Here is a 26,912-nt window from a genome sequence, read left to right as displayed (position 1 = left end):
TCATTTCGGTGATTGGTCTTTTTGTTTATATTTAGTCTTGCATGCATTTGATATTACTCTCTTTTTAGAAATCGGAGTAGAATGGGATTTGAAATTTCAAAATTTCATGTTAGTTTAGATTTCGGAATATAATAATCCATACAAGGGGTGGATTACTAATTTGGAGTTTTTTTTTGTGTGTGTGTGGGGGGGGGGGGGGGGGGGGGGGGGGTGTAAATTAGAGCACCCTCCCTTGAGATTTATTGAAATGACCCCTTGAAATTCAACATTTCATTTTAGTTTAGATTTTGGTAATTTCGTAATTTTGGTTCTTGTATCATGAAATTGGTTAATCTAATATTTGATTGGGACAAAGTAAATTATTATTATCTTTTTTTAATAATTCTCTTGATCCCAAATAAAATCTGAAATTTTTTATATTTTTGGACTTAATTTGGGATTTTCACATGTACTCCGATGCGAACAAAATACGGTATCAACCATCCTTCTATAATCAGTCAAGTTAAAAATACCCTCAAAGATTTCTCATGGAAGAGGTGGGGCTAAGAACAAGAGAAGCAAAACTAGTATGGGATTGAGATTGTCTTCCAAGAGCGAAGAGGACTCGAGAATTAAAAGAATGGATCAATAAAACAAACACGAATCATATTTGATGTTTTGTAACAATCATAAGATCATTCGGTTTGGACCACTGTTGGAATAGAAACTTTTGGGCTTTAAGATCCTAGGAAAATGCTCTTGGGCTTGGAGGAAAATCTTTTAGCTGAGAGAGGAAGTACTTACTAGGGATCCATGACACTATCTCCCTATGGTCTCGTAGCAAAATTTGTAATGAGAATTATCTATGACATGGACGTAGAGAAAGAAGCCGAAGTCTGCTCTACCGTTGACGGTTCGGTTCAGTTTTATGGAGTTGATCGAAATTAAGAGTAACCCTTTAAAAGAATATTGCATTTTGTTTTTGAGGGTAATAAACTCAAGAACGCTCCAACAAAGCTTGCAAATTTAGCATTTTGATTTATAAGATATTGGACTGAAAAAAGGTTTAAACTCCAAATTTGATTTGAAGGGAATTTCCTTCAACCCACTATATGGTGATTAAAATGACTATCTATGTATACAATTTTTTTTTTTTTTTTTTTTTTTTTTGACAAACGAGAGTATCCAAATCTCTACGAGTATCTGACTATTCTCTTAGTTGTATGCAATCCCCTTATTCCACACACACCGGGGTATTACATAGAAGAATCCTTTAAGGGTGACCCCAAGATGTTGGCAAGAGATTTCGAACCCAATATCTCATGGATATCATGAGGCTTTAGGAATCATTTAGCCAACCGGGGAGATTTTTTTCAAACTGGTTTAAAGGTAAATCTTGTCCCATTAGATTTAAGATATTGGATTTACTAAGAGGTATAAATATAATTAATAACCTTAAGGCCTTTTAGGTTTAGCACAATATCATACCCTTCATAGATCTTGTGATATTTTTTTATGACATTTTCAGTTTGTATTTTTTTTATTTTTTCATTTAAGGGTGCGTTGTCATTTTTGGGATTTTTTTTTTTTTTTTTTTTTGAAGCCACCTCATTCATAAAATAATAATAGAGTCGTGGTACAAAGCACTAATAGTTAGGGGAGGGGAATCTTCTATCCAAAACACCTCATCAACAACATTCTTAGCATGTCTAGCTAGCACATTAGCCACCTCATTTCCTTCCCTCTTTACACTATTGACAGAGACCATCTGCATCCACGCAAAAGCCATTTAACATCTTCATAAACGTTACCCAACCAAGAGTGAGTCCGAGACGATGAAGAAACAGCCCGCATCACAGTTTCGTTATCCCACTCAAGAATTACATTTGAGAAGCTTGCATCAATAGAGAACTCCAAAGCCTTCTTGCACGTGAGAATTTCTGCCTCCTCACTGCAAGTGACATGTGGCCCTTTGACTGACATAGCTGCCATGACCTCCCCTCTGTCATTCCGAATAATTGCACCAAAACTTGAGCAATTCAGCTTCGAAAAAACAGCGGCATCGAAGTTCACTTTAAACACGAAAACTGGAGGGGGTTGCTAGCTAATTCTCGACGGTGTGGGTGTTGAGATAGATAGCTGCACCTGCGATTTATGAAACTCCTCCAAGAGCTCAGTTGCTCTTTTGTTAAGCCAGCCCAGTTCCTTGAAGCTCCTACCATGGATCACAGTGTTTCTTTGATTCCATATAAGCCAAGCCTGCACAAGAAAGAGTTCAAACTCCGACCTTGTAAGCCTGTCCATAAGCTCCTCAAACAGCTGCAAAGTGTCACTTTGGCCATTGGGAATTTTTTGAATCCTGACCAAGCACCCCGCCCACATGTCTTGGGTAGCACCACATTCCCACAGCACATACACTCCTGTTTCAGGATAGCGTCTACAGCAATGACACATGTTATCAGGGATGATTCTTCTTTTAGCTAAATTCACAGGGTAGGAATGATTTTCAGGCAAGCATGCCACCCAAACACCTTGATTTTATTAGGGACTCTAAAGTACCATAATTTCGACCAAACTCTTTGACCACTCGGACCCAAAGAGCACTTTGTCCAGTCATCCTCTTTCAACAGTTGCCTTGCCACCTGATACCCGGATTTACAAGAATAAACTCCATCCTTAGTATGCAACTAGAATATAGAGTTCAATACCTGTCTATGGCTCAATGGAATCCTGCAAATCACCTCAGCGTCTTCTCTATGGAATCTTGATATGATAAGCTCTCTGTTCCACTAATTAAGGTCCAGATCAATAAGCTCATTAACCCTCCAATCCTCATCCTCCACAAGAGCTGGATATAACACTCTGTTGGAAGGGCAATTGGGTATCTATTTATCTTGTTTTACTCTAATTGATGAGCCATCACCCACTCTCCAGCAACATCCTTGCTTCAACACCGGTATTGCTACCATTATACTTTTCCAAGTATAAGAGCATTTTTGCGACTCCATCGCATCAAGGAAGTGGCAATGTGGGAAGTAACGGGCTTTAAGGCATTGCAACAATATTGATTCTTGGTCTTGTAATAGTCTCCAGCCTTGTTTAGCAAGCATAGTAAGGTTGAAGCTCCTCAAGTCGCGAAAACCCATACCACCATCTTTCTTAGGCCTAGATAAGAAACTCCAGCTCTTCTAGTGAATCTTCCTCTCACTACTAACTTGGCCCCACCAAAACTTTGCACACAAGGCATTAAGCTCATCACATAGTCTCAATGGCAATTGAAAGACCCCAGTTGTGTATGTGGGTAAAGATTGGGCTACTGCCTTTATAAGTACCTCCTTTCTCGCCTTAGATAACAGCACCCCCTTCCACCCTTGCAATTTTTTCCAAACTCTATCCTTTAGAAAGGAGAAAGTTTGGTATTCTCCATTACCAATCAAGGTAGGCAAACCCAAATATGAATCAAATCTTACCACCTCCTTCACCTCCAATGTAGAGACTATTCTTTGTTTTTGTTCCAAAGGAGTGTTACCACTAAAGTACACAGAGGATTTTTCCAAATTAATAGACTGGCTGGATGCACCTGCATAAAGTTGGAGAATCTCCATGATCACAATAACTTCAGAATGAGTGGCTTGGCAAAATAGCAACGAGTCATCTGCAAACAGCAGGTTGGTAAGTTAGGTGCCCTTCTACAAATAGAGACTCCCTTAATTTGTCTCTCTTGTACTGCTTTCTCCATTAGAGCAGTAAAGCCCTTTGTACACAAGAGAAACAAGTATGGTGAGAGAGGGTCACCTTGACGGATCCCTCTGGAGGGTTGCAGGTTACCATACGGCTTCCCATTAATAAGTCTAAAATCACAACAAATTTCATAATTATCCAGATAATAGATTGCGATTAGGGTAGAATAAAACTAATGTCAATGTTGGTTTCATGTGAAAGTGATGTAACACTAATCGCCATTTATCACCTTAAGAAATTATAAGAAAAGTTGCCAAATTTATTGTGTATATATCATGATTGTGTTCTTGTGTATATTTTAATTTCTTAAATCAAACAATAATACAAACACACTCATTTTCATACCCAATTTCATACCTTTCTAATTTGGTTGACTACAAGTAGTTAACAAAAAGTGTTCGGTTCATGTAATCAACGGTCATCCATTTTAGTATATTGTGAAATTTGGTTTAAAATTAGTTGTCTCCCTAGATTTATCATTTTTTTTAAATACATAGTTTATTTGTATAGTGTTTATCTAAACATATAATTTTCGGTAATTTTTAATTATGTTAAAGAAGTTACAGAAGCTATAAAAAAAAAAAAAAAAAAAAAAAAAAAACTTATTTCTAAAAATTAGATTATTTGAAAAAAAACTGAAAAAAAAAAATTGATACTCTTGTATGTGAAATTTGAAATTTGTTGAGGGACAATGTGGCAATGGTGTGCCGAACAAACAATTTTGTGACATGTCAGCACATATGACATTTTGACTCCCAAACCCAAAAGCCCCAAAAATATTTCCTCTTTGTTTTCCTTTTTACTTCGGACGAAATGGGTAATTAACCATAATTTCTCAACCATTTAGTTAGTAGTTCTAGTTCCCAAACTATATTATTTACTAGCATCTTGAGTTTTTTAGACTCGATTTTGGCCTATAAATCGAGCATCAAATACTCGATTTCTATGCTCTACTTACTTCCGATGTGGCATATTTTTTCACGTGGCAACTTCATGGAAATCGAGTCTCTAAGACTCGATTTATAACCCTTATAAATAAGAACAAATTAGAGAGGAGCACCAGAACATCAGAAGAACCTAGAGAGAAAAAAAAAAAAAAACCAGAAACAGAAAGAGAGAGAAGATCGAGATCAGAGTGGGAGGCTTTAGACCACCGTGCGCGACCCAGGCAGACCCAGGCCACGCGAGACCTAGGTCGTGCGCCACCCAGGCCTGCGCCACCTAGGCCGCACGAGCCCCAGGCCGCGCGCGACCCAGGCCACGCAAGCCCAGAACGAGGCCTCGGCCTTCTTGTACATCTCCTAGATCTTCGAGTATTGAATCGAGAACATGCAGAACCGATCCGGGTTCGAAGGTAGCAATGGCTCTTTAGGAATCGAAGGCATATTGGTATTTGAAATTTGAAAGAAATTTTGGTTTTGTTTTTGTGATTTTGGGTTGATGAGAATTGTCAGTGTTTTAGTGGAATTATTTAAGGGATATAAATCGAGTCTTAGAGACTCGATTTCCATGTAAATGCCACGTGAAAAAAGTGCCACATCAGATATGAACAACTCATGAAAATCGAGTTCCAAAAACTCAATTTATAGACCATAAATCGAGTCTTAAACTTGAGGTGCTTGTAAAAAATATAGTTTGACTGATTATAATTATAATGTTTAAAATTTAATGTTAATTTCCATTTTTCTCCTTTTACTTCCATCAGTTTTCTTTCTCTTTCTAAAAATTAGGAAAAAAAAAGAAGAGAGAGAAAAAGACCAATATTTCTCTCAGTCCCTCGAACTCAGTCCCTTGATGAAATTTCATTTCTTTCACATATATCACAAATAGCCAAATCTCTGTGAGAATCGTAGAATCATAGACGAGGAAGAAAATGAAATCTGAACGTGGTAGTAGTAGATCTACTGCGTCTGCGTTCTTCGTCAAATCGTTCCGTCTTCAATTCCTCGTCGTCCTCACTCTTCTACTGGTATAATTCCAATCGCTTCTCTCTTTGGATTCGTTATGATCATTTTTTTTGTTGTTGTTGTTGTTCTTGATCGCCGTCAAAATTTGTTTGCTTTTGTCTTTGAATTTTGAGTCGCGCTCACTGTGATCTTCATGTGGACTAAGCAAATGCCTCGAATCAATGAAAACCTAGAACTGTTTAATCCGTTTCTTTCATTTTCCACTTAGTTTTTTTTTTTTTTTTCCCTCGGCTGCCAAACAGAAGATTAAACAATATTGAAATGTGAAGGAGAGGCTTGATATCAATATTTTTTTTTGGGAAGTAGAGGTTTAAGCAGATTCTGTGTATTGAATTTAGGAATTAGTCTTTCACTATATAAACAAAAACTAGGATATTAGCATTCCATTCAAATATTCTAATTTAAATTAAGGTTTATGATCATTTGAATTTATATTATATTTGCTTATGTTTGTGCATTTTGATTGATTGTGTTACAGCAAAAGGCTGGTATTGCTATTTATTATTATTGTTATTTTAAATTAGGTTAGTTTGGTTATAGCTTTATGCAAAAGCAGGGAAAAAAAATCCAAAATTTTCGACAAAAATTGAATATTGAAATAGTATTTCCCTTATTTATTTTTCAAAATAACTCTGATTATTTTAAATTTTTTCCAAAAAAAAGAGAAAAAAGAGGCTTTTTGGCCTTAGATACCAAATGTCTAAAATTTGCACCTTAAAAAGGTTGTATCCAGTGCTGCCTTACTCCCAATTTTTTTTTTTTTTTGGAGAGGCTGATTCCTGGACTCAACCTGCCATTTATTGCTTTTGGTGGCCATCGCACCTAGTTCCGGCCTCTAAAAAATCATTTGTTATTCTGGAAAAAACACTTTTTAGCTTCAAAGACTAGAAACACAGACACTCCAAAAGTCAGTGTGTCTATGTTGGACATGTCGACAAACTCTGCATTTGTGTGTTCTCAATTTGTTAAGAAGATTTAAAAAAGAAATTTCCTGATTTTAGATATATATATAAATATATATATATTTTAAAGATTTTGATTATTGTTATTTATTTTGAAAACTTAAAATAAACATAAAATATCCCTATAAATAAATAAAATATACTTAAAGATATATGTTAGTTAATAAATTAACTGTTGTATCCCCACTGTCGTTTCTAATTTTTCAAGAACTGCTGTATTGTCGTGTTGGTGTCTGCGTTCATGCCTCTTAGTTGAAAAATCTGTACTGAATGCTTTCATTGATTTTTTGTTTCCTTTTCTTTTCTTGGCATTAAAGAAATTGGATTCAGTATATGGATGCATAAAGTTCAATTTCATTTGTTCAATCTTACATTTCTGTGATACCATTTCGAGGATCAAATTATTGTGGTTTTCACTTGATATTCATGGCTTGCCATGGTGTGCTTTCAAGGAAAATAATTTTAGCGTATTTTTTTATGGATTCCTGGAGGTTGCTTATGAACATCTCTTTATTTAATTTTAATTTTCATAATCAATATAAACTGGAGTGACAACACTATATGCTGATCTATATATGGCATGTGTACTAGTTCTTAGCAGCCAGGTCACATGGATCTACCCCCAGCACTCATAGAAGAGGCAAGTCCTCAGTGTTCTCTTTATTCAATCTCAAGGAGAAGAGTAGATTTTGGAGTGAGTCTGTTATACGTGGAGGTATGTTTACATATTGTATATTTGAATTTTTACATTTTTTTTTTTTTTAAATATTACTAAGGAATGGTCTTTTTCTTTTTTGTTTTTGTTTTTGTTTTTTTGATTTTTTTGATTTTTTTGATTTTTTTTTGCGTGTAATGTTATCTGCTAATGTTCAGATTTTGATGTTATCTGCTAATGTTCAGATTTTGATGATTTGGAATCTTTGAGCCCTGGCAAGATGGGTGCTCTCAATTACACCAAGGCAGGTAATTACCTGTCTTTCATCAATATATTCCTGAAATTTTTTTTATTAGCCCTTTTTTATAAGTTTGCAATGCATATGATAAATTATTTATTACTCTTGTTAAATTGCCTTGTGTAAATAATTTTTTAGATTATGCTTAAGCGAGATGGTCTTGTACTCGTGTCATTGTATTAATTTGGCCTGAGAGCTTTTTTTTTGGCGGGGTCACTGCAGATATCCAGTTTGCTTGTTATATTATTAAAAGTGTAGAAGAGGTTTTTTTGGTTTGAATAAAATGTATATTTCTATAATGCAAATATTTTACTTTGTTTTGAACCATTTTAAAGTGCACTTTTAACCTCTCTCTCTCTCTCTCTATGTATATATATGAACTTAAAATATATATTCATTGACACATAAAACAAATAATTAGTAGTATGAACTTGTACGAAGTAAATTTTTGATGGACTAGTCTTTTCATTTAGTGATTGCTAGGCCAATCAATACAGTTTTGTTTTAATTTTTGTCCATACCTTAACACAACCCACTAGCCCAAGTTCAACACTTTCTTTTTTCTTTCTCTTGTTTCTCATCCACCTGTTCTCTCCATCTTTATCTTCTTTCCTTTTTGTTTTCCCCTTTTCCTTTTGCTCCTCCACACTTTTTTTCCTTCATTTATCTTTTCTCTCTCTCTCCCTCCTCCCCCCTTCTGATTCGTCATTTCTTGTTTCTTCCTTATTCTTTTGGCTTTACTCTTACGGATACAAATCCCTCTCTCTCTCAAATTTCCTCATTAATGCAGCCTAGCATCAGTGCCACCATAGTGCCTCCCTCCTACGGGTTGCCTCTCCCCACCATGACACTGTCGATGGACAATTGATTTTGTATGGGCGTTGAATTATCTAAAAAATAAATAAAATTGTAGAAGAACAATTTCTTAGACCAAAATATATCTTTTGCCTGGAAAGTCCAAAATTGACTTTAACAGCTGGTACGAAGCGATATCAACAGCTTTATAAAGAGTATTTTGGCTATGTCCCAAGACACTCTTCATGTCTCAGAAGGATGTTGTATGATGTCCTTTCTCCCAGCACGAAGAAAGGAAAAAGTTAAAAAAGAAGAAGGAAGAGTGTGTGGGAATATCTTTTGATTTAGAGGTAAGATTATGAGTGGCTATGCATGGCACTCTATTCCATTCTCTCAAAGGTTGAATGCCATGTTTAGCTTCACCCTCTACTATCCCTCCCTTTTCCTAACAAGAAGGAAACAATAAGGAGAAGGTAAAAGGAAAGGTATAAATTTCTTTTGGATTGGTGGTGAAGACTAGTAGTTTTTACTGAGCTTGAATTTAGGTGGCCTGTAGGAGTCTACAAAGCATTGGTATGTACATAGGAAATAGGCCAGGTTAAGACTTGGACACTGCAATACAACAAATTCTAAGAATTTAGAGGACACCGAAAGGGCGCAACTACTAACTTATCTCCTAATTGTTTATTTCTTTAATTTAAAATTTAAGATTCAATAAGTTTATGGGGGTAAGGGGGGCCTTGTCTTCTTTCTCCCTTGCTCCTTGATATGTGGTCTTCCTTTGTCTTCATTTCCCAGCTTTTGTCTAGTCTCTTGAGAGTTGGAAAGACAACTTTTATTCATTGAATTAATTTTTTTTTTTTAACTAGTAAATTTCAAAATGATATAAATTTACCTAGTTCATATTTTAAATCTGATTAATTAGGGGTGGCAAAATCTGACACGACCAGTAAACCCGACACGACATGACACGACACGAAATTAGTAGGTTATGGGTTGAGGTTTAATGGATTCGTGTCATATTCGGGTTGACACGATTGACCCATTTAATAAATGGGTTGAGTTAGTGTCCATCCCATGGAACTTGTTTGACCTGTCTGACCCATTTAATTAAATGAGATTTTACCAATATATTCTTCAAACCCTAGGTATATAAACTTATTAATTGTTATGGTTTATTTTCTTTGACATATTATGATTAATTATTTGTGATATTGAGATAAGTTTTAGTTTTGAATTATTATTTGTGACGTAGTTACTCGTTAGGTCTAAATTTTAAATTAAAAAATATTTATTTGTTTGTGATGCAATTATTATTATTATTTTTTTCGTTTTGATAAAATCAAATACATAGGTCGACACGACTAACTCGTTTAATAAATGGGTTGTATTAGGGTTGAAGAATCCTGACTCGTTTAATAAACATGTCGGGTTAAGGTTGACCCATATAGTGAAATACTCATGAGTTGATACGACACAAACCTGACACTCGAACACGAATTGCCACCCCTATAATTAATACAATTTTGAATAGAGTCATTTCCAAGTCAAGGGTCAAAATTTGGCAATGCTATAAAAGAACTTGGCTGCAGATGTCATGTCTTGTCAGGTGTCTTTACTGCACCCTGTGAGTACCCTCTAGGTGTCCCAGCTGTGCCCATTATAAAGGTCCAATATATCTAATGGCAGACATGTACAGACACATCAAGTCTTGTTGTACATATGTCATCATCCTGAAGTGTGTCAGCATTTTCTTTAATGTATTAGTGCTTGATAGCCAGGAGGTTGAATGCTTTCTTTATCTTCACATTGTGATAGTCTCCATGCCCTTCTAGTCTCATGTTGATAGCAAATACTAGTTTACTTAGGCATATCTTAAGCTATTGATTTTTACTTATAAAAAAAATGTCTTAAGTTATATGATTTTTTGTTTTCGTATACTGAAAAAATCCATTTGTTAATTCCATATCTAATGCTTTTGTGCCTGCCTATTCGACTTTGAACTTTTCATATATAACTTAAGTGTCAAATGTTCTTTTAATTGGTCTTAGTTTGGTACTATGGTTCTTGCTCAAATAATTGGTTTGGATGTATTTATGAAGATTATGACATCTTTCTGCTGGAAAATTGAAAATTTCAAATCAAATGATCAATGTTGGAATGATGATATGTTAGTTTGACTTGATCCCTCATAAAAGAATTTTAAGTGAAAACTGCAAATTGCAAATTTTATGGTGTCAAAAGTTGATTTCCCTTGTGCTTCCTGTGCTCATTTAAAAGCAGCGTATCATAACTTGGGGTTGCTAAAAATATTATATAGGATGCTCATGGCCTCTGCAGCTTATTTTGTTTGCTCTGCACATGAAGCTGAACAAGTCTTTGTACCCTTAGATTTCATTTTTTTAATTCTAGTCTCCTTGTTTCCAAACAAAGCTATATCTCTAGCATCAATTTGATAATGATAAGTACTGAGCTGTTACAATATTTGCTGGCTTGTTTTACAGGTAATATTGCCAATTATCTAAAGCTTTTGCAAGTTGATTCCATGTATCTTCCAGTTCCTGTGAATTTCATTTTTGTTGGATTTGAAGGAAAAGGGAACCAAGGTATATAAATATACTGTTTATTATATTCATACACTGGCTGAATTTTTGGCTTTAATTTGGTTTGATGGTTTCCTTATTTGTTTCTTTATGCCAATATTCTTTAGATTTCAAGCTTCACCCTGAAGAACTTGAGCGGTGGTTCACAAAAATTGATCATATCTTTGAACATACACGCATTCCAAAAATTGGAGCAGTTCTCTCTCCATTTTACAAAATTAGCATAGATAAAGGGCAACGTCATCATCTTCCTATTGTCAGTAGCATAAACTACAAGTAAGTTCCTTTGTAATTTTGTCTGCTTGTTCATTTTAGGAATATGGGCTTGGCATTTTTATTTATTAATTTCCTTCCTCGATTTCATTGGAAATTACAACAATAAATGTTGCTATTATATGATGGTAACGATGAAGAATGTGCTTGTGCAGTTTTTCTGTGCATGCAATACAAATGGGTGAAAAGGTTACCTCCATTTTTGAGCATGCCATCAATGTTTTCAGCCGCAGAGATGATGTTTCTGGTAATAGGTAAATCACTTATTAATTATCTTCACTGATATAAGCTTAATTAGTTAATCAAGTGCCACATATGGGTATAATTAGCAACTTCTTCCTTCTACACTTTTTTTTTAATTCATTATTTACTTTAATCACCGAAAGGAAACTTACAGGATCATATATATCTTGTTTGTCTGGCATTTATGATTCATCTATTTTTCTCCCTATAGTAATTCTCTAAACTTATTGCTTACAGGACTGATGAGGGTGCTCTTTGGCAAGTTGATGTGGACATGATGGATGTTCTTTTCAGTAGCCTTGTTGAATATCTTCAACTTCAAAATGCGTATAACATATTCATTTTTAATCCTAAACGTGATGGAAAAAGAGCTAAATATGGATACCGGTGAGTATGTTGGTAAGATTCATTATTTTTTTTCCCACTTATTGTGTATTTAATCAAAATTATTATTCTTAGATATAACTTGTCCTCTAGTGCTAAAAAATATGCTTACCACATTTATGTTAATTTCCTAAAAGCAATTGTTAAGTATATAAATTTCTTGTGAAGTTGTTGGCTAATCGATTGAACTTAAAATTCTTTTGATTAAATAGCTAGTGTCAACGAGGTTAGACTTGTGATTTGCACATGATTGACACTGTCACTTTAATTTAGACAGATTTGGACAGAAAGATGGATTGAAAATTTGAAACAATGTTGAAAATTGAAGGGAACATTTTTTAATTGGAAGAACATAGATTAAAAATATAGTCTTTTTTATTTTGCAAATCTGAAAATGTATACTTTAGAAGAAATTTAGTGAGCTCTACAAATGTTAAATGTTTTTGTGTGGTGTGACCATGAAGGAGATAGAAAATTCAAAAAAAGAAGGAAAACAGAGGTCCAATCAATATAGTCAGTCATAACAGTGAAAAATTACAAGGCAGTTTTCCATGCATGAAGCTGTCCTTAGTTTCTTGAACTTTTGTACAGCTGCAAGTAGCTCAAGAGCCATCAAGCAGTTCCCAGATCACTCTGAACACATGATGAATCTTACATCCTTTACAATTTGGCAGTGTAATAAAACATCATCCACAAATTTGCCATCTTTTTGTCACATTTCATCCCTGTTATTATACTTGTCTGATTGTATGTAATATTGTAATAATGCTGATGTTGAACTTCTGGAAACTGCTGGCATTATCTTACAGCTTGATTAAATCTTTCTGTTTGTCTTAAAGTGCATTCTTCTTTTATCTTATAAAGACATTCTTGCAATTTCCTTAGTTTGATTTAATTAACTTTATCTTGCATTTGGTTTAGCTTTTAATTGTAATTTAAAAAAAAAAAAAAAAATTGCTGCAGGAGAGGTTTATCTGAATCAGAAATAGACTTTCTTAAAGAGGTATTTTCTTTTTCTTTTTAGTTTCTTTGTTTGCCTTTTGCGTTCCTTTGCTATTCCTCAAATATGTGTTATAAATTTTCATGTTTTACATTTTTCATAAGATATAATTACTCTTGTCTCTAGTTAGTATGCTAGGTTTGAAGTATCTCTTGCTGGTGCTAAAAACTTCTATGCTGCCTTCATTTTGTCTATAGAACCAGCACTGATCGAATTTTTATTGTACAGAACAAGGATTTGCAAACAAAAATTATTCAGTCAGACAATGTTCCAGAAACTGTTCTTGGTATGAGAATTTCCTTTCTAATTTCTACCGTTTTAATTTTCAGGACATAATGAAATTCTTATTCAATTACTAGTATATTTTTCTTATAATCAAATTATTCTAAATATTAAATTATTTACAGCTCTCGATAAGATTAAGAGACCTTTGTATGAGAAGCATCCAATGGCAAAGTTTGCCTGGACTGTAACTGAAGATACAGATACGGTTAGTATAATCTTTGCTTAAAATGTTGAAAAAGTGAATGTTAATATAATTACATTCCTGGGAACTACTATCGTTTAGTATGTTGTTAGTATTTGAAATAGAAAAATTAGGATATATTCAAAGGTGGAAAGATAAATGCATCTTTTCAAAATGAAGGAAACTACAATGTAAACATGTTAAGATTTATGTTTAGAAGAGGGATATTATTGGGGTTATACTTGTATAACTTGTTGGCCTCCAAAGCTGATTAGAATTATAAGGTGCAATTTCCTGTGGATGTCCAAATTTGTCAAAAAATCCTGGTAAAATTATTGTCAGTGATATGCTTCCTTCAAAAAATTTCAATCATAAATTTCTTGCAATTTTGAGCCTTCTTTTGTAATACTTTAGGCTACTTTGTTTCTTTTTTCATGAAGTAGAATCTTTTTAATAAAATTATTCTTCAAAATTATTTTTATTATTATTTATTATTTATTTTTGTTGAGCTTCCTTTTTATCTATTATTATGGTTTAGGTGCTACTGGGGTTCATTTGTAATTTCAGGTGGAATGGTACAACCTTTGCCTAGATGCGCTGAATAATGTTGAGAGGCTGAATCAGGGGAACGACACTGCTGATATTATTCAGGGAAAAGTTTTACAGGTATACTATATGGCTTCTCTCTCTCTTTATATATATGCATACCAATGAAGTGTTACAGAAGAAAGCCATCAAAGGTCAACTCTTTAACTAATGGATTTCAATTCCTTCATTTCAAGTTGTTGAAAGGGAAGAATGAAGACATGAAGCTCCTTTATGGAAAGGGATTAAAATCTGAGAATCTTGGTGATCTTCATGTGGAATGTCTCACTGATGCATGGATTGGAAAAGACAGGTTCAATATCTCTTTCACTCTCACACTAACCTGCACCCAGATAGATAATTGAAACACTGATGCATAATATTCATATAAACTGCATCAGGTGGGCGTTTATTGATTTAAGTGCAGGCCCTTGGTCATGGGGACCTGCTGTTGGTGGAGAAGGAGTGCGCACTGAATTAAGTTTACCAAATGTTGAAAAAACGATTGGTGCAGTTTCAGGTACTACTGATACATCATTTCAGTGCTTATTCATTTGTATGTTCTGATGTGTGCACTTTTCCCTTTTGCTTTGACAGAATTCCATTTTAATTAATTAATTCATTAATTTTATTTTTTGTGGGTTCCTCAGTCATGGTGTTGATACCACAATTCAATGTTAGAATGTTTTGAGCAAAAATGAAAATGTTCTTTGGCAGCCTCGGCGATGTACAGTAGAACAATGAGCCCTGATACCAAAACTGATGTAGAACAAAATCAACAAGAGCAGAAAACTAAAATGAACCTAGGAAATCAGCACCTAGCATTACTTAGAACCAAACCAAACGTGATAGAAAACCTAGGAAATAGCACCTGAGTCAGCATCAATCCATTGGTAAACTTCCATATGATATTTTGTTCGTCATAATCTTGTCCCATTAGACTACAATAGGACACTTATATAGACTGCTGGAATTAAACCCAAATCCTCTCTTTGAGGGGAGTTGGGGAGGATAAGGTTTGCTGGATGCCTGCTAAGAGTAGGGGTTTTGAGGTTAGTTTTTATTACTGGGTTTTGACTGGAAGCCTAAGGTTCCTTCTAGAGTTGCTTTTTTTGTTTGGATTTCAACTTTGGGGAATATTTTGTCAACTGATAATCTACAGAAACAAAGAATTTGGATTTTAGATTGGTGCTTTTATGTGTAATGGAAATGGGAATCAGTAGACCATTTCCTAAACCATTGTCCTATTGCCATTGAATTGTGGGCTATGGTGTTCACTTTGTCTGTTATTCATTGAGTAATTCCAAAGGTGGTAGTTGAGATTTTAGTTTGTTGGCAAGGAAAGTTTAGGCGTCATCGTAATTGTGCTATTTGGATGGCTGTCCCTCATTGTTTGATGTGGTGCATTTGGCGGGAGAGAAATAACCAAAGCTTTGAGGATTTTGAAAGGACAATACCACACTTAAAACTTTTCGATTTCAAAACGCTATTGAATTGGTTGTCAATTGTAGGAAGTCATTAAATATTTTTGGTTCATCCTTTGATGGATGCTTGTAATTTGTGTTTGATTGTACTTGTCCCTAGTTTACTTCTTGTATACTTGGGTGACTCTTTTATGCAAGTTTAATAAATTTTTCATTACTTATATTAAAAAAAAAAAAAAAAATTGGGTTGTGAAGTCTGTGAATATGGAAAAGTTCTTTTTTTTTTTTTTTTTTTTTTTTTTTTTTTTTTTTTGAGAAAGAAAATACCTGTAACCTAATTAGCTAATAAGACCTAAAACAAAATCCAATGGACCAATAGTAAAAAAAAAACAATTTACTTCTAAAAAATTAAATAAACCTAAATTAAAATAAATTTTCTTTGCACTCTTTCAATCACTTGGACATTTTAATTTATGTTGGCTTATATGTGGCCATGATCATATTGGGTTGTTTTCTTGTATGTATTTTCCTTCAAAATTAATGGTATTTCACCATGTTGCAGAAACCTTATGGAGCATTGTTAGGTACTTTCATATTTACCGTGCATGCTGTTATTCTGTTGGAATGGTGTTTAGTATAGCTACACAATAAGATGCTATATTGTGTAGTTATGTTTCACATTGTTTTTTGACTGCTTTGTGGATCCCTTAAAATCATTTCAAACAATCAGGAGTTGGGGGGTACATTATGTGGACTTCTTAAGCATTGACCTTAGTGCATAGTTGGATAATGATTTTTAGCTCTTTACACAAGTTCTTTATTTATAATTAATTTTGGCTTTTCTTGTTGTATGTAGAAATTTCTGAAGATGAGGCTGAGGATCGCTTACAAGACGCTATTCAGGAAAAGTTTTCCATATTTGGTGATGTATGTGCTTTTTGGTGAATAAAAGAATTAATCATTAATGTTAAGATTTTTTTGGTTCTTGCATTTCACATCAGTACTTTACATGAATTGTGAGACTTCCACAGTCTCATTCTTTTGATTGTGCATGTAAATATTGCAGAAAGAGCACCAGGCCATTGATATTCTTCTGGCAGAGATTGACATATATGAGCTTTTTGCTTTTAAGCATTGCAAGGGAAGAAAGACTAAGCTTGCTCTCTGTGAAGGTAGTCTTGTTCTTTGAGATAGAATGGTTTAGGGGGGCATGAACCCACACACACACACACACACACACACACACACATATATATATGTATATATATATTTTACATGCAATTTTAGCACTTCTGAGAAGTAGTTTAGGAAAGCAAAAATCATGTGTGGTTTTAATATCTCTGATACATGACATATGGGAACGACAAAAGCATGTATTTCTTTTACTTCACTTGTCAAAACATTGCAGGTTTGACAGCTTGGTGATCCAAATGCTTTTTAGTATACCTCTTGATATAATGTTTGTGGTGATTGAATATAACAATTATGGTGTGACATTACCGTTTTCTTTCTTATTCTTTTGAAATATGGCTTGTGAATCATACATTTCAATATTATGATTCCAGAACTTGATGAGAGAATGCGGGATTTGAAAAATGAGCTCCAGTCCTTTGAAGGTGATGAATATGATGAAAGTCATAAGCAAAAGGCCATAGAGGCGTTAAAGCGAATGGAGAGTTGGAATTTGTTCAGTGATACTCATGAGGTATGCTTGTTGGTCTGTCTTTGAGTAATTACTCTGATATTTTCCTTGCGAGATTTGTAAGGCTTATCAATATGTTTAGATTATTTTTCTTGTGATGATTCTGCCTTTTCAATCAGATATATGAATTTCTGTCATTATATATTTATTTTTCCTCATGGGCAGGAGTTTCAAAACTACACAGTTGCGCGTGATGCTTTTCTCGCACATTTAGGTTCAACGTTGTGGGGATCCATGAGACACATTATATCTCCTTCCATTGCTGATGGTGCTTTTCATCATTATGAGAAGATATCCTTTCAGTTATATTTCATCACACAGGAGGTATGATGTGCATTACAAAATTCAAACAAGCTTCAATGAAACTGAAATTTTACCCCTGAACGGATTTTTTTTTTCTTTTTTCTTTTTTTCGTTGCAGAAAGTCAGAAATATTAAACTATTGCCTGTGGATCTCAAGGCTATCAATGATGGACTTTCCTCTCTGTTATTACCCTCTCAGAAAGCTATGTTCAGTCAGCATATGTATGCATCCATCATTGTTGTTGGATTTCTTTAGTTTTTGTTTTAAGTAGTTCTTTTATGTTTGATTGTATATTAAAGGTCTTTTGAGCTAATATTAAGGATATCATTGTGGAAGCTTTTGCTTGATCTTATTTATTTATTTTTATATATATTTTCTTTTCCCTTTTGAAAATTAGATGCTAGATTTGTTTCTTCTTTCAGCTTGTATATTTCTGCTTGCTTTATTGATCTGGATAAGATTTGTAGGTTACCTCTGTCTGATGATCCTGCTTTGGCGATGGCATTTTCGGTGGCACGAAGAGCGGCAGCTGTCCCTCTATTGCTTGTTAATGGAACTTATAGGAAAACATCAAATTCCTATCTTGATTCTTCCATTCTCCAGTACCAGTTGCAGAGGCTGAATGATCATGGTTCTTTGAAAGGTTATCTCTGCTGCAAAATGCACATATGTTCATGAAAATAGATTATTTATAGGCTGGGTTTTGTCTCATTGATACCATAACTCCTTTCTTTCATTCACTAAACCAACATAATTTTGTCTTGCTGTTCATTTAGTGCAACCTGGCATATTCTGTCTACATTTGTATTAGGAGCCAAACTTATATATAGAACCTTAGGTGTTGTTCCTTAAGTTTTTCAATTAAATTCAAACACATGGTTGCATTGACCAATGCAGTATGGATAATATTTTCCTTTTAAGGACAATTAAATTCAATTCAGCCATGTGTTGGAATTTAATGAGGGAGCCTAAGGTCCAACATCTAAAGAGTTGTACCTAAATTTTGCCCTTATATAAGATTCTACTAATGGGTGGGAACTGTGAGCCAGACAATTTAATTTAATATGATATTCAAAGTACCATGTAAAGGTTTAAACGTGGTACAATGATTGTGACTGAAATAAAAAAAAGGTTGAAATACTGATTTTTATGAGCATTGTAGATTAAGATGTGGGACAATTACAAAAAGAACCTTTATTGGTCCAAGAGCCCTAGTTGTCCTCACATTTAAAGAGGAAATTAGTAGGATGATACTAGGTTTAACCTTTTTTTTTTTTTTTTTTGGTTATGTTGAATGGCATTAAAACACATAGAAGAGTAAAAAAGATAAGAATGTTGATGGTTGACACACATCCAGTGTGTTTGTTTGGATGACCTTGGTGTGCCAAATGCACACTAGAGTTAGGATCACATTACCTAATCTAATGCTTAGTTAATGTTAATCTTAGATAGCTCAATAACTTTAAATTGGATAACATTTTACCACTTCCACCTTTGGATTACATATCCTTCCCGTGCTTATGTGTCAAATTCTACTTAAATTGGATATCATTTAGCATCCAATCTATATAAACGATTGATCTTGGTGTTTTTTTATGTAAAAAAAATAAAGAAATAAAACATTTTATAAGTGAGATAGTGCTTTCTGTTTGCTTATAACTTTTGGAATCATCATCATTTTTTTTTCCCTTGAATAATGTAGGGTCACATGCCCATAGCAGATCCACCCTTGAAGTACCCATTTTTTGGTTCTTTCACAGTGAGCCATTGTTTGTTGACAAGTATTACCAGGCAAAGGCACTTTCTGACATGGTTATCGTTGTTCAGTCAGAGGAGTCATCCTGGGAAAGCCATCTTCAGTGTAATGGGCACTCACTTTTGTTGGATTTGAGGTTAGTATTTTAGACAATATATTACCCAGTTTTTAATCCTCCATTCTTTCATCGTCTTGATGTATAATATTCTATAATATGATTAATTTTGGGTGACATCTTACAGAATCAGGGAAAATGTCTTTTTCGTTTTTTTTTTTTCCTCTCTTGTTGTTGTGTTTTTTTTTTTTTTTTGTTTGCGGGGGGGGGGGGGGGAATTTAATAGTATAGAGAATGGCAAAGCCTAGGTATTTGAAAGTTATTACATCATGGAGATATCTATGCAATGAGCCTTGGCTCAAACTGCACTTGCTGCTCTTGCATGTGTGGATGAAGGGCAAGGTGGTGGGTTCATAGCCCATTGGGTGCTTGTAGTATGTGTATAACTAACTACCAATGACATAAAAAAAGGAGATATCTCTGCAAATCTACTTCTTTCATTTTTGATATAGATTAGATCAGCTGTGGAACGATGGTATCTGACTTAATAATGGGTCAAAAAGTGAGAACCTTTTCCCTCTTTTCTGAATTTAATTTAATTATTTATTTATTTATTTAAATTATAAATTTTATATTATTATTATTCTTGAAATAAAAAAAGGTAAATAGATGTTTGATTGCAAAGCGACTTCTTCAAAAAAATGACATAAAGAAGTCAAAAAAAGAAAAGAAAAGAGAGTAAAAAAATCTAAGACAATGATTTTATAAATTTTGGACTGTCCGCATAAATAGGCCTGTCCAGAGTTATCTGGTTTGAGTCAAGATAGGGACTCTTCCGTAGCTGATCTTTGCAATTTTGTAATGGTGTTCTTCATTGGGATGTTCAGTTCTCATGACTGGTGCAGGATTGGGAGTTGGATCCTTTGTAGGTTTTTATGGATCCATTTTATTCTTACTTCTGTGAGAAGAAGTGGAGAAGACAAACTGTGTTGGAGGACAACAAAGGGTTGGGGCCTTAAGGTAGGAGGTTACTATTGTTCTTTATTGACGATTAATGCCATGCCTTTTCCTTGGAAAAATATTTGGAAATCGAAGGTACCTCCTAGAGTTGCTTTCTTTTCGTGGACACTTGCATTAGGGAAATTCTTGCTATAGATAATTTATGGAAGAGAGGATTGTTTTAAATTGGTGCTATATGTGTAAATGGAGTGGGGAGTCTGTGGACCATTTACTTCTTTATTGCCCCATAGCTAATGAGTTGCAGACCATGGTGTTTTTTCTGTTTGGGGTTCAATGGGTTATGCTACTGAGGATTTGGATTTGCTAGCTTCTTGGTAGGGTCAATTTGGCTTTCATTGAAACATAGCTATTTAGAAGGTAGTGCCACATTCTTTAATGTGGTGTCTTTGGTGGGAAAGAAATTCTAGAAGTTTTGAGGGATGTGAATGCTCTAATCTCAAGCTGAAGTCGTTTTTCTTTCATTCTTTTTTTGATTGGATTCTATCTTTGCAATCTTTTTCTTGTTCTTCTCTATAGATATGTTTCATCATTGTCACTTGAGGTTGATTGTCTTGTACCCATAGTATATCCCTTGTGTACTGGAGTTTCTTTTTCCTTCAATAAAGTTATGTTACTTGTCAAAAAATAAATTTCAGAATGAGATTACCATTAGTAAATTTCCAAATGCTAGACCAATTAAATAAGAGCTTGTAAACCTAGCCGACAGAAGGGTCCCTGCACTTTCTGCATCCTTAAACTTATGTTAGTTTTGTTCCCCTCCAAATTTTCCACTTCAAGCACAATGGAACTAGCTTCCAGATGTCCGACGAGTGCTTGCCAATTTATTCATTCCATTCAAACAATAGATTAATAACCTTTTCCAGTAAAACCCACTGAACCCCAAAAGATCTAAGATCAAAGCTCCATAGATTGAACGCAATAGAACAAATGTAACAAAAAGATGATCCACTGTCTCTCTACCCTGGTGATACATACAGTACCATGCAACCAGCATGTAACCTTGCTTGATGAGATTTTCACACGTTAGTATCTTCCCCCATGCTGCAGTCCAAACAAAGAAAGTGACCCGCCTTGGGTCTTCATCCACCAAATGCTCTTCCATGGGAAGGGACTAACACCCAAGTCTTTTAAGGTCCTGTAGAATGAACGGATTTCAAACTCTCCATTCCTCCTTTCAACTTCCAATACAATCTGTCAACACCTTCTTAAAGTGGAAGATATGAATAAAGGAGATTGAGGAAGGAGCCTATTGAACCAAATTCCCAATCATTAAGTCATAGTGGAATCTCACATCCCAGCTCCTCCTTTCACCCTCATTCAGTCTTAGCAGCAAGGATTTATGGATTCCTTTCTATCTGTGGAACAATAATACAAGACTGGACATTCTATGGAACAATGTCAACCTCAAAACGAGCATACTGTAAGAACCTATTCCACCCGATTGTGATGCTCTTCCATAAACCATGCCTATGAGTTCCTCAGATGGATTTTGTGCTCTGTTCACCCCAATCCTCGCCATACTTCGTAGCCACTACATTCCTCTAAAGATGCGTTTCCTCCCTCCCAAAGTGTCACAACCACTTCTCCTGAAGAGCTTGATTAAAAGTGACTAACTTCCTAAACCCCCAAACCCCCATTAGCAGTCTGAGTACACAGTGTCCCATCTTACCAAATGATGCTTAAAATTGTCACCCATGCCATCCCACAAGTACAACCTATTTGCCACACTAGTAGGAATAGTGACCAAGGAGACATAATAAGTAGAGAGACTTGATACTCCACATTGGCGTTACTCCCTCTTTTGACAAGTACAACCTCATCCTACTATAGCCAAGGTCTAATTTGGTACTCCTGTTACAACATTATAATTTTTTGTGTGGCCTTTGAATCCTACAATTTACACTGTTTTAGTTTTAGGCTTTGACCAGTGTGACCTATGGTGAACTCTAAATGTTGGGATCAATTGATGGAACTTGAATGATTGTCCATAATGGTTGCTTGTGAGCTATTTTATCAATCAATATTATTTTTTGGAAAGCTATACATGCACCCTAGAAGTCTTGACTTCATGCCCACTCATCCTCCATCTTGCTCTTACATGAAGAGGAGGTGCCATTTGAAGCTAGTTTTCATTGGCTATAAAATCAATCAATTTGTTTCTAAGAAGGAAGACTTTTATAACTGAAATGTAACAGACAAGATAAGTAGCTGCCTTAGTTATTGGTGCTCATCTGGACATGCGTCTAGCATTCAGTTGCTTAACTTGGATAAATGCTTCTTGCTCCGCAATATACTGATACACTAAGAAGCATGGACATGGACTCAACATGGGACACAATGACACTACAATTCTTGAAAGTTTAGGACATGACATGGTGGAGATACGACAATTAATATATATCTTTAGGTATATTTTATGTTTATTTTAATTTTTCAAAAATAAATAACAGCTATCAAATTCTTTAAAAATATATCTAAAATCAAACGATATCTTTTAAATAAATTTTTTCCTTGCAACACACTGAGACATGTATGCAAGAGTGTCTTTAGCGTGTTTGACATGAACAAGTGTCAGACACAGAGGCTGGGAATTTTGGAATCTCTTGTGCTTCTTAGCTGATAAGCCCCTTTTTTTTGTGCGTGTGGGGGGAGGTGGCTAGTTATGTTCTATTTTGGTCTACGTATATATATTACCAATGCTTCACCCTTGTCTAGAACATTTTGCATAGAAGAATTGTATTTATGTACAAAAAGCAGCACAATCATGACAAATTTATTTATTGCGCTCCCCCCTCCCCCCCACCCCCCCCCACCCCCCCAAAAAAAAAAAAAAAAATTCCAGGAGGCCCGTAAAAGCTGCATTGGCCACTGCTTCAGAGCATCTTGCTGGTTTGCTTCCTCTTCATCTTGTTTACAGTCAGGCCCATGAAACTGCAATTGAGGTATGTCATTTGCTGTGATGACAAAAAGTATACTGATGCATTCTGTTCAATTTCAAAATTATTAATAAAGAAATACCAAGGAAAGTTTATTTGTCTCTCTCACATGCGAGCACACACTCAGAGGTCTTTTGTTTTTTTTTTTTCATTTGTCTGCAACTTGACAGGATTGGGCATGGTCGGTAGGATGCAATCCGTTTTCCATTACTTCTCAAGGCTGGCATATATCACAGTTTCAGTCTGATACGATTGCCCGGAGCTATATCATCACAACACTTGAAGAGTCTATTCAACTTGTTAATTCAGCCGTTCATCTTCTACTCATGGAGCGTACAAGTATCCTTTCCTGTAGTTTTGTAACAAATGAACAATATAATGTCAGTTTTAAGTTTATACAAACTCAATAAAATGGTGGTATCAGTATAGGCAACTTTTGCATGGTAAGCAAAGCCAGGAATGGAGTCCTTGTTAGAGGTGACTGATTTCTTATGAGATTTGGTCTGGCAGCAGCTTTATATATTTTATTACTCAACTGCAAGGCCAAAAATTATGGCTTATTATTATTATTATTGGGGTTTCCACTTATTTTAGTGTATAAATGCTGTAAAAGTTGTAGTTGACAAATGCTGCTACTTGTAACATTCTTCTACCTTTTATTTAAATCTGCATCTAGGGTTCTATTTTGTCCTGAAATATTATTGCTATAGGAATTGAAGTTTTTATTGATGGAAACTTAACAAGAGGCAGCTGAAAAAACCTATAAACTCTTTCTGTCCCATGAACGTGAGCTTGTGAACCAATATAACTACGTTGTCAGCCTGTGGAGAAGGGTGAGTGACTTGGTCATTATCTTATCTTAATATTTATTATGCCCTTTCCTTGTAACTTTTTTTCTTTTCCTATTAAATTAATTGTAGCTATTCACCTTAAACTGTGGGATCATCTGCAATGTCTACCCTCAACTTTAAATTTTTTTAATCGACACTTTAATTCAAGATTAATTTGTAATGTGCATGATACTACATACTATCCATATTCATGTCAAAATTAACAAATTACTAGGTTAGAATGGGGTTGACATTGCAAATTAATGTGCACCAATATGTTAATATTGGCAGATAATGTACCCTACAACCCAATCTGCTGATTAATTTTTAATTTTCACACTGATTTGGACGGTGGGATGAATATTGCAAATTCATCACAAATTAGGGTGTTGATCTCAAAAATTTATTGCCCAGGGTGGACATTGCAAATGACTCCTTTGTTTAGATACAATTAACTTTTTCTGTTCTTGAATTGTTTTGTAGATGGTTATTTCATGTCTGTTGAAACTGTTAAATTTTACAATTGGATAGTAAAATGTGTCTTTTCAGATTTCAACTGTTACTGGAGAATTGCGTTATTTGGATGCCTTAAGACTGCTGTATACGGTAGAGGAAGCATCCAAAGGGTAGGCACTTGGAATATTTCTTTATTGTTTCCATTGGCTATTAATACTGGGTTACATGCACAATTCTTTATAGTTTATATATTGCATGTTTATTTATGTGTCTCCTGAGATGCCATTTTAAAAAATAAAAACCAATGGGCTTCTGAAGCCCAAGTGAAACAGAAATAACAACAAAAATAACTGCTCATGTATCTGCATGTTATCATTAGGCTTCACATATTGAGTATCTTAGACAAACTTTTTGAAATTTTTTATTGGAAAACAGAAATATATCAAAAAGAGAAGAAAAGGGACAGTTTTAGAAGATACATGCAAGCAAATATCAATCTAAAGAGACCTGTTTTCTTTTAATCATTCAATAGGCTGGCAACAAATGTTTTCTATATATGCAAAACTTGAACTAAGCTAGAGATTGTGTGTGTGTGTGTGTGTGTGTGTGTTTTTCTCTTCTTTTTCTTTTTACTTTTATTTTGAACACTGCTGTAACCTCCATAATTTCAAAATGATAGATCAAATCTTTTAGTGAATGTTTGTATATTTAGTATAACAATGGGAAGGAAAATTTGAAGATAATGAAACCTGTTTTCTTTTAATCATTCAATAGGCTGGCAACAAATGTTTTCTATATATGCAAAACTTGAAGTAAGCAAGAGATTGTGTGTGTGTGTGTTTTTCTCTTCTTTTTCTTTTTTACTTTTATTTTGAGCACTGCTGTAGCCTCCATAATTTCAAAATGATAGATGTTCAAATCTTTTAGGGAATGTTTGTATATTTAATATAACAATGGGAAGGAAAATTTGAAGATGATGAAAATGATCAAGGAAGCAATTCATGAGCATTTTCCTCTCCTTCCTCTTGTTCATTTTGAATTTAAATGGAGCCTTAAGAGTGAGGAGTCGGTTCCTCTGATTGGCTGGGATCTGTGTCATAGCTTACTACATAATTGGCCTGTTTTGTTTTGATGCATGTGTTGCGAGCATCATTTGCCATTGCAATAGAATTTGTTGTATTATTTATCTTTTTAGGGTGAATATAGCATGTAATGTGCCTGTCATGTTACCTTTTTGCTTGGAAGAAAATCTACAATATAAAAGGCCAAAATTTGATCATGCATGTTTGTATGTAAAGTTGACTTAATCTCTAATCTCATATCTCTCACAGGTTTGTTGATAAAGTAAATGCAACAATAGCCCTTCTCCACCCAATTCATTGCACAAGGGAAAGAAAAGTACATGTGGTTTTTGATATGACAACAATTCCTGCTTTCTTGGTTGTTTTGGGTGTCCTCTATATCGTGTTAAGGCCAAGACGACCAAAGCCTAAAATCAATTGAGTTTTTGAGAAGAGACAGACCATTGTAGTATTGATCAACACAAGGCTTCCAGTAATTTGATCAGTTGCGACTTCCTGGAATGGTCCTAGAAGAAAATTTTTTCCTCTGCTAAAGTCATAGTTTTTTCCCTATCATACATGGTCACTGTTTGAGGCAGCAAGACTATATTCACATTATGCCAATGTGCCGTTGTTCAAGATCCGTTGGGTGTATGTGTGACTTACTCATCTAAAGAACTGTACTGAAATGATAGTTGGTCAAAGGGAAACTAGGAAAGGATGCGGTGAAATAGCCACCTAGGCAAAAGTTTAAATACATTTGTTTGTAGTCTTGAACCATACTAACCTGTACATTTCATAGTTTGACAATGGAAAGCTGAAATTTTGCTTTTAATTTCATGAGTCTTCTGCATAATCAATATATATATAAAAGCAGAGACCTCATGCAGAAAGCCATGTGGCACTCTAAGCTTCCATTTAGTCTTTTTAACCTTTTTTACATTAAAATTTTTAATTATAATCTAATAATTTATAGTAATTTATTTTTACTGTCACGTATATGGCAACAATGACCAAATAATTGTAATCTTCTAAAAAAAAATAACTACGTTGTCAAAGTAGATGAAAAGCCCAATCCCATAAATATTGACCCAAATATGAATTTCCCACCAACATGTAGTTGAAAGGCTACAACCTTTGACCCACCCCAACTTTGAACCCCCACCAACGTGTAGCTCAAAGGCTATAATCTGAATTCCCACCAACGTGTACCTCAAAGGCTAACCCATGCCAACTCTGAACACCCCACCAACGTGTAGCTCAAAGGCTAACCCACGCCAAGGTTGACCCACCCCACAGTTCAGTTGATGAAAGTCTAAATTTTTACACACAAACCCTCTTCTTTCCCACCTGTAGATGAAACCCAGCCAAGAATTTCAGTCACAGCGAACCTCTGTTTCTCTATACAAAAACTCTT

At 34.7% G+C, this 26,912-nt stretch overlaps 1 protein-coding gene across 2 annotated transcripts; it reads left to right on the top strand.

Annotated features, from left to right (window-relative positions):
• The first annotated feature begins 5,441 nt into the window (after nt 1–5,441).
• Nucleotides 5,442–26,330, top strand: LOC115967821. 2 transcript variants are annotated; one of them, XM_031086970.1, is made up of 25 exons: nt 5,442–5,689; nt 7,241–7,364; nt 7,550–7,612; nt 10,902–11,003; nt 11,108–11,276; nt 11,429–11,527; nt 11,754–11,903; nt 12,864–12,903; nt 13,129–13,186; nt 13,308–13,390; nt 13,934–14,032; nt 14,149–14,264; nt 14,353–14,471; nt 16,232–16,302; nt 16,442–16,547; nt 16,941–17,080; nt 17,243–17,401; nt 17,499–17,602; nt 17,849–18,024; nt 19,084–19,273; nt 23,055–23,154; nt 23,319–23,487; nt 23,899–23,981; nt 24,528–24,604; nt 25,766–26,330. In XM_031086970.1, exons 1-25 carry the CDS (start codon nt 5,594–5,596, stop codon nt 25,935–25,937), a joined length of 2,865 nt encoding a protein of 954 aa, XP_030942830.1. In that variant the 5' UTR covers nt 5,442–5,593; the 3' UTR covers nt 25,938–26,330. The 2 variants fall into 2 exon arrangements, with proteins under 2 accessions (XP_030942830.1, XP_030942831.1); XM_031086971.1 differs by lacking the exons at nt 5,442–5,689; nt 7,241–7,364 and having other exon boundaries at nt 7,550–7,608.
• Nucleotides 26,331–26,912: the final 582 nt, after the last annotated feature.

This window comes from Quercus lobata, chromosome 11 (genome assembly GCF_001633185.2).
Source record: "Quercus lobata isolate SW786 chromosome 11, ValleyOak3.0 Primary Assembly, whole genome shotgun sequence".
Classification (NCBI taxonomy): domain Eukaryota; kingdom Viridiplantae; phylum Streptophyta; class Magnoliopsida; order Fagales; family Fagaceae; genus Quercus; species Quercus lobata.
The sequence above is the reverse complement of the archived record's forward strand: the minus strand, read 5'-3'. Positions and strand labels throughout refer to the sequence as shown.

Bases quoted from the DNA above. Each gene is read 5' to 3' on its own strand.
- LOC115967821 (XM_031086970.1), top strand. From the start codon at position 5,594: ATGAAATCTGAACGTGGTAGTAGTAGATCTACTGCGTCTGCGTTCTTC. The intron at 5,690-7,240 runs GTATAATTCCAA...CATGTGTACTAG, and splicing joins TCGTCCTCACTCTTCTACTG to TTCTTAGCAGCCAGGTCACA. The intron at 14,265-14,352 runs GTTCAATATCTC...AAACTGCATCAG, and splicing joins GCATGGATTGGAAAAGACAG to GTGGGCGTTTATTGATTTAA.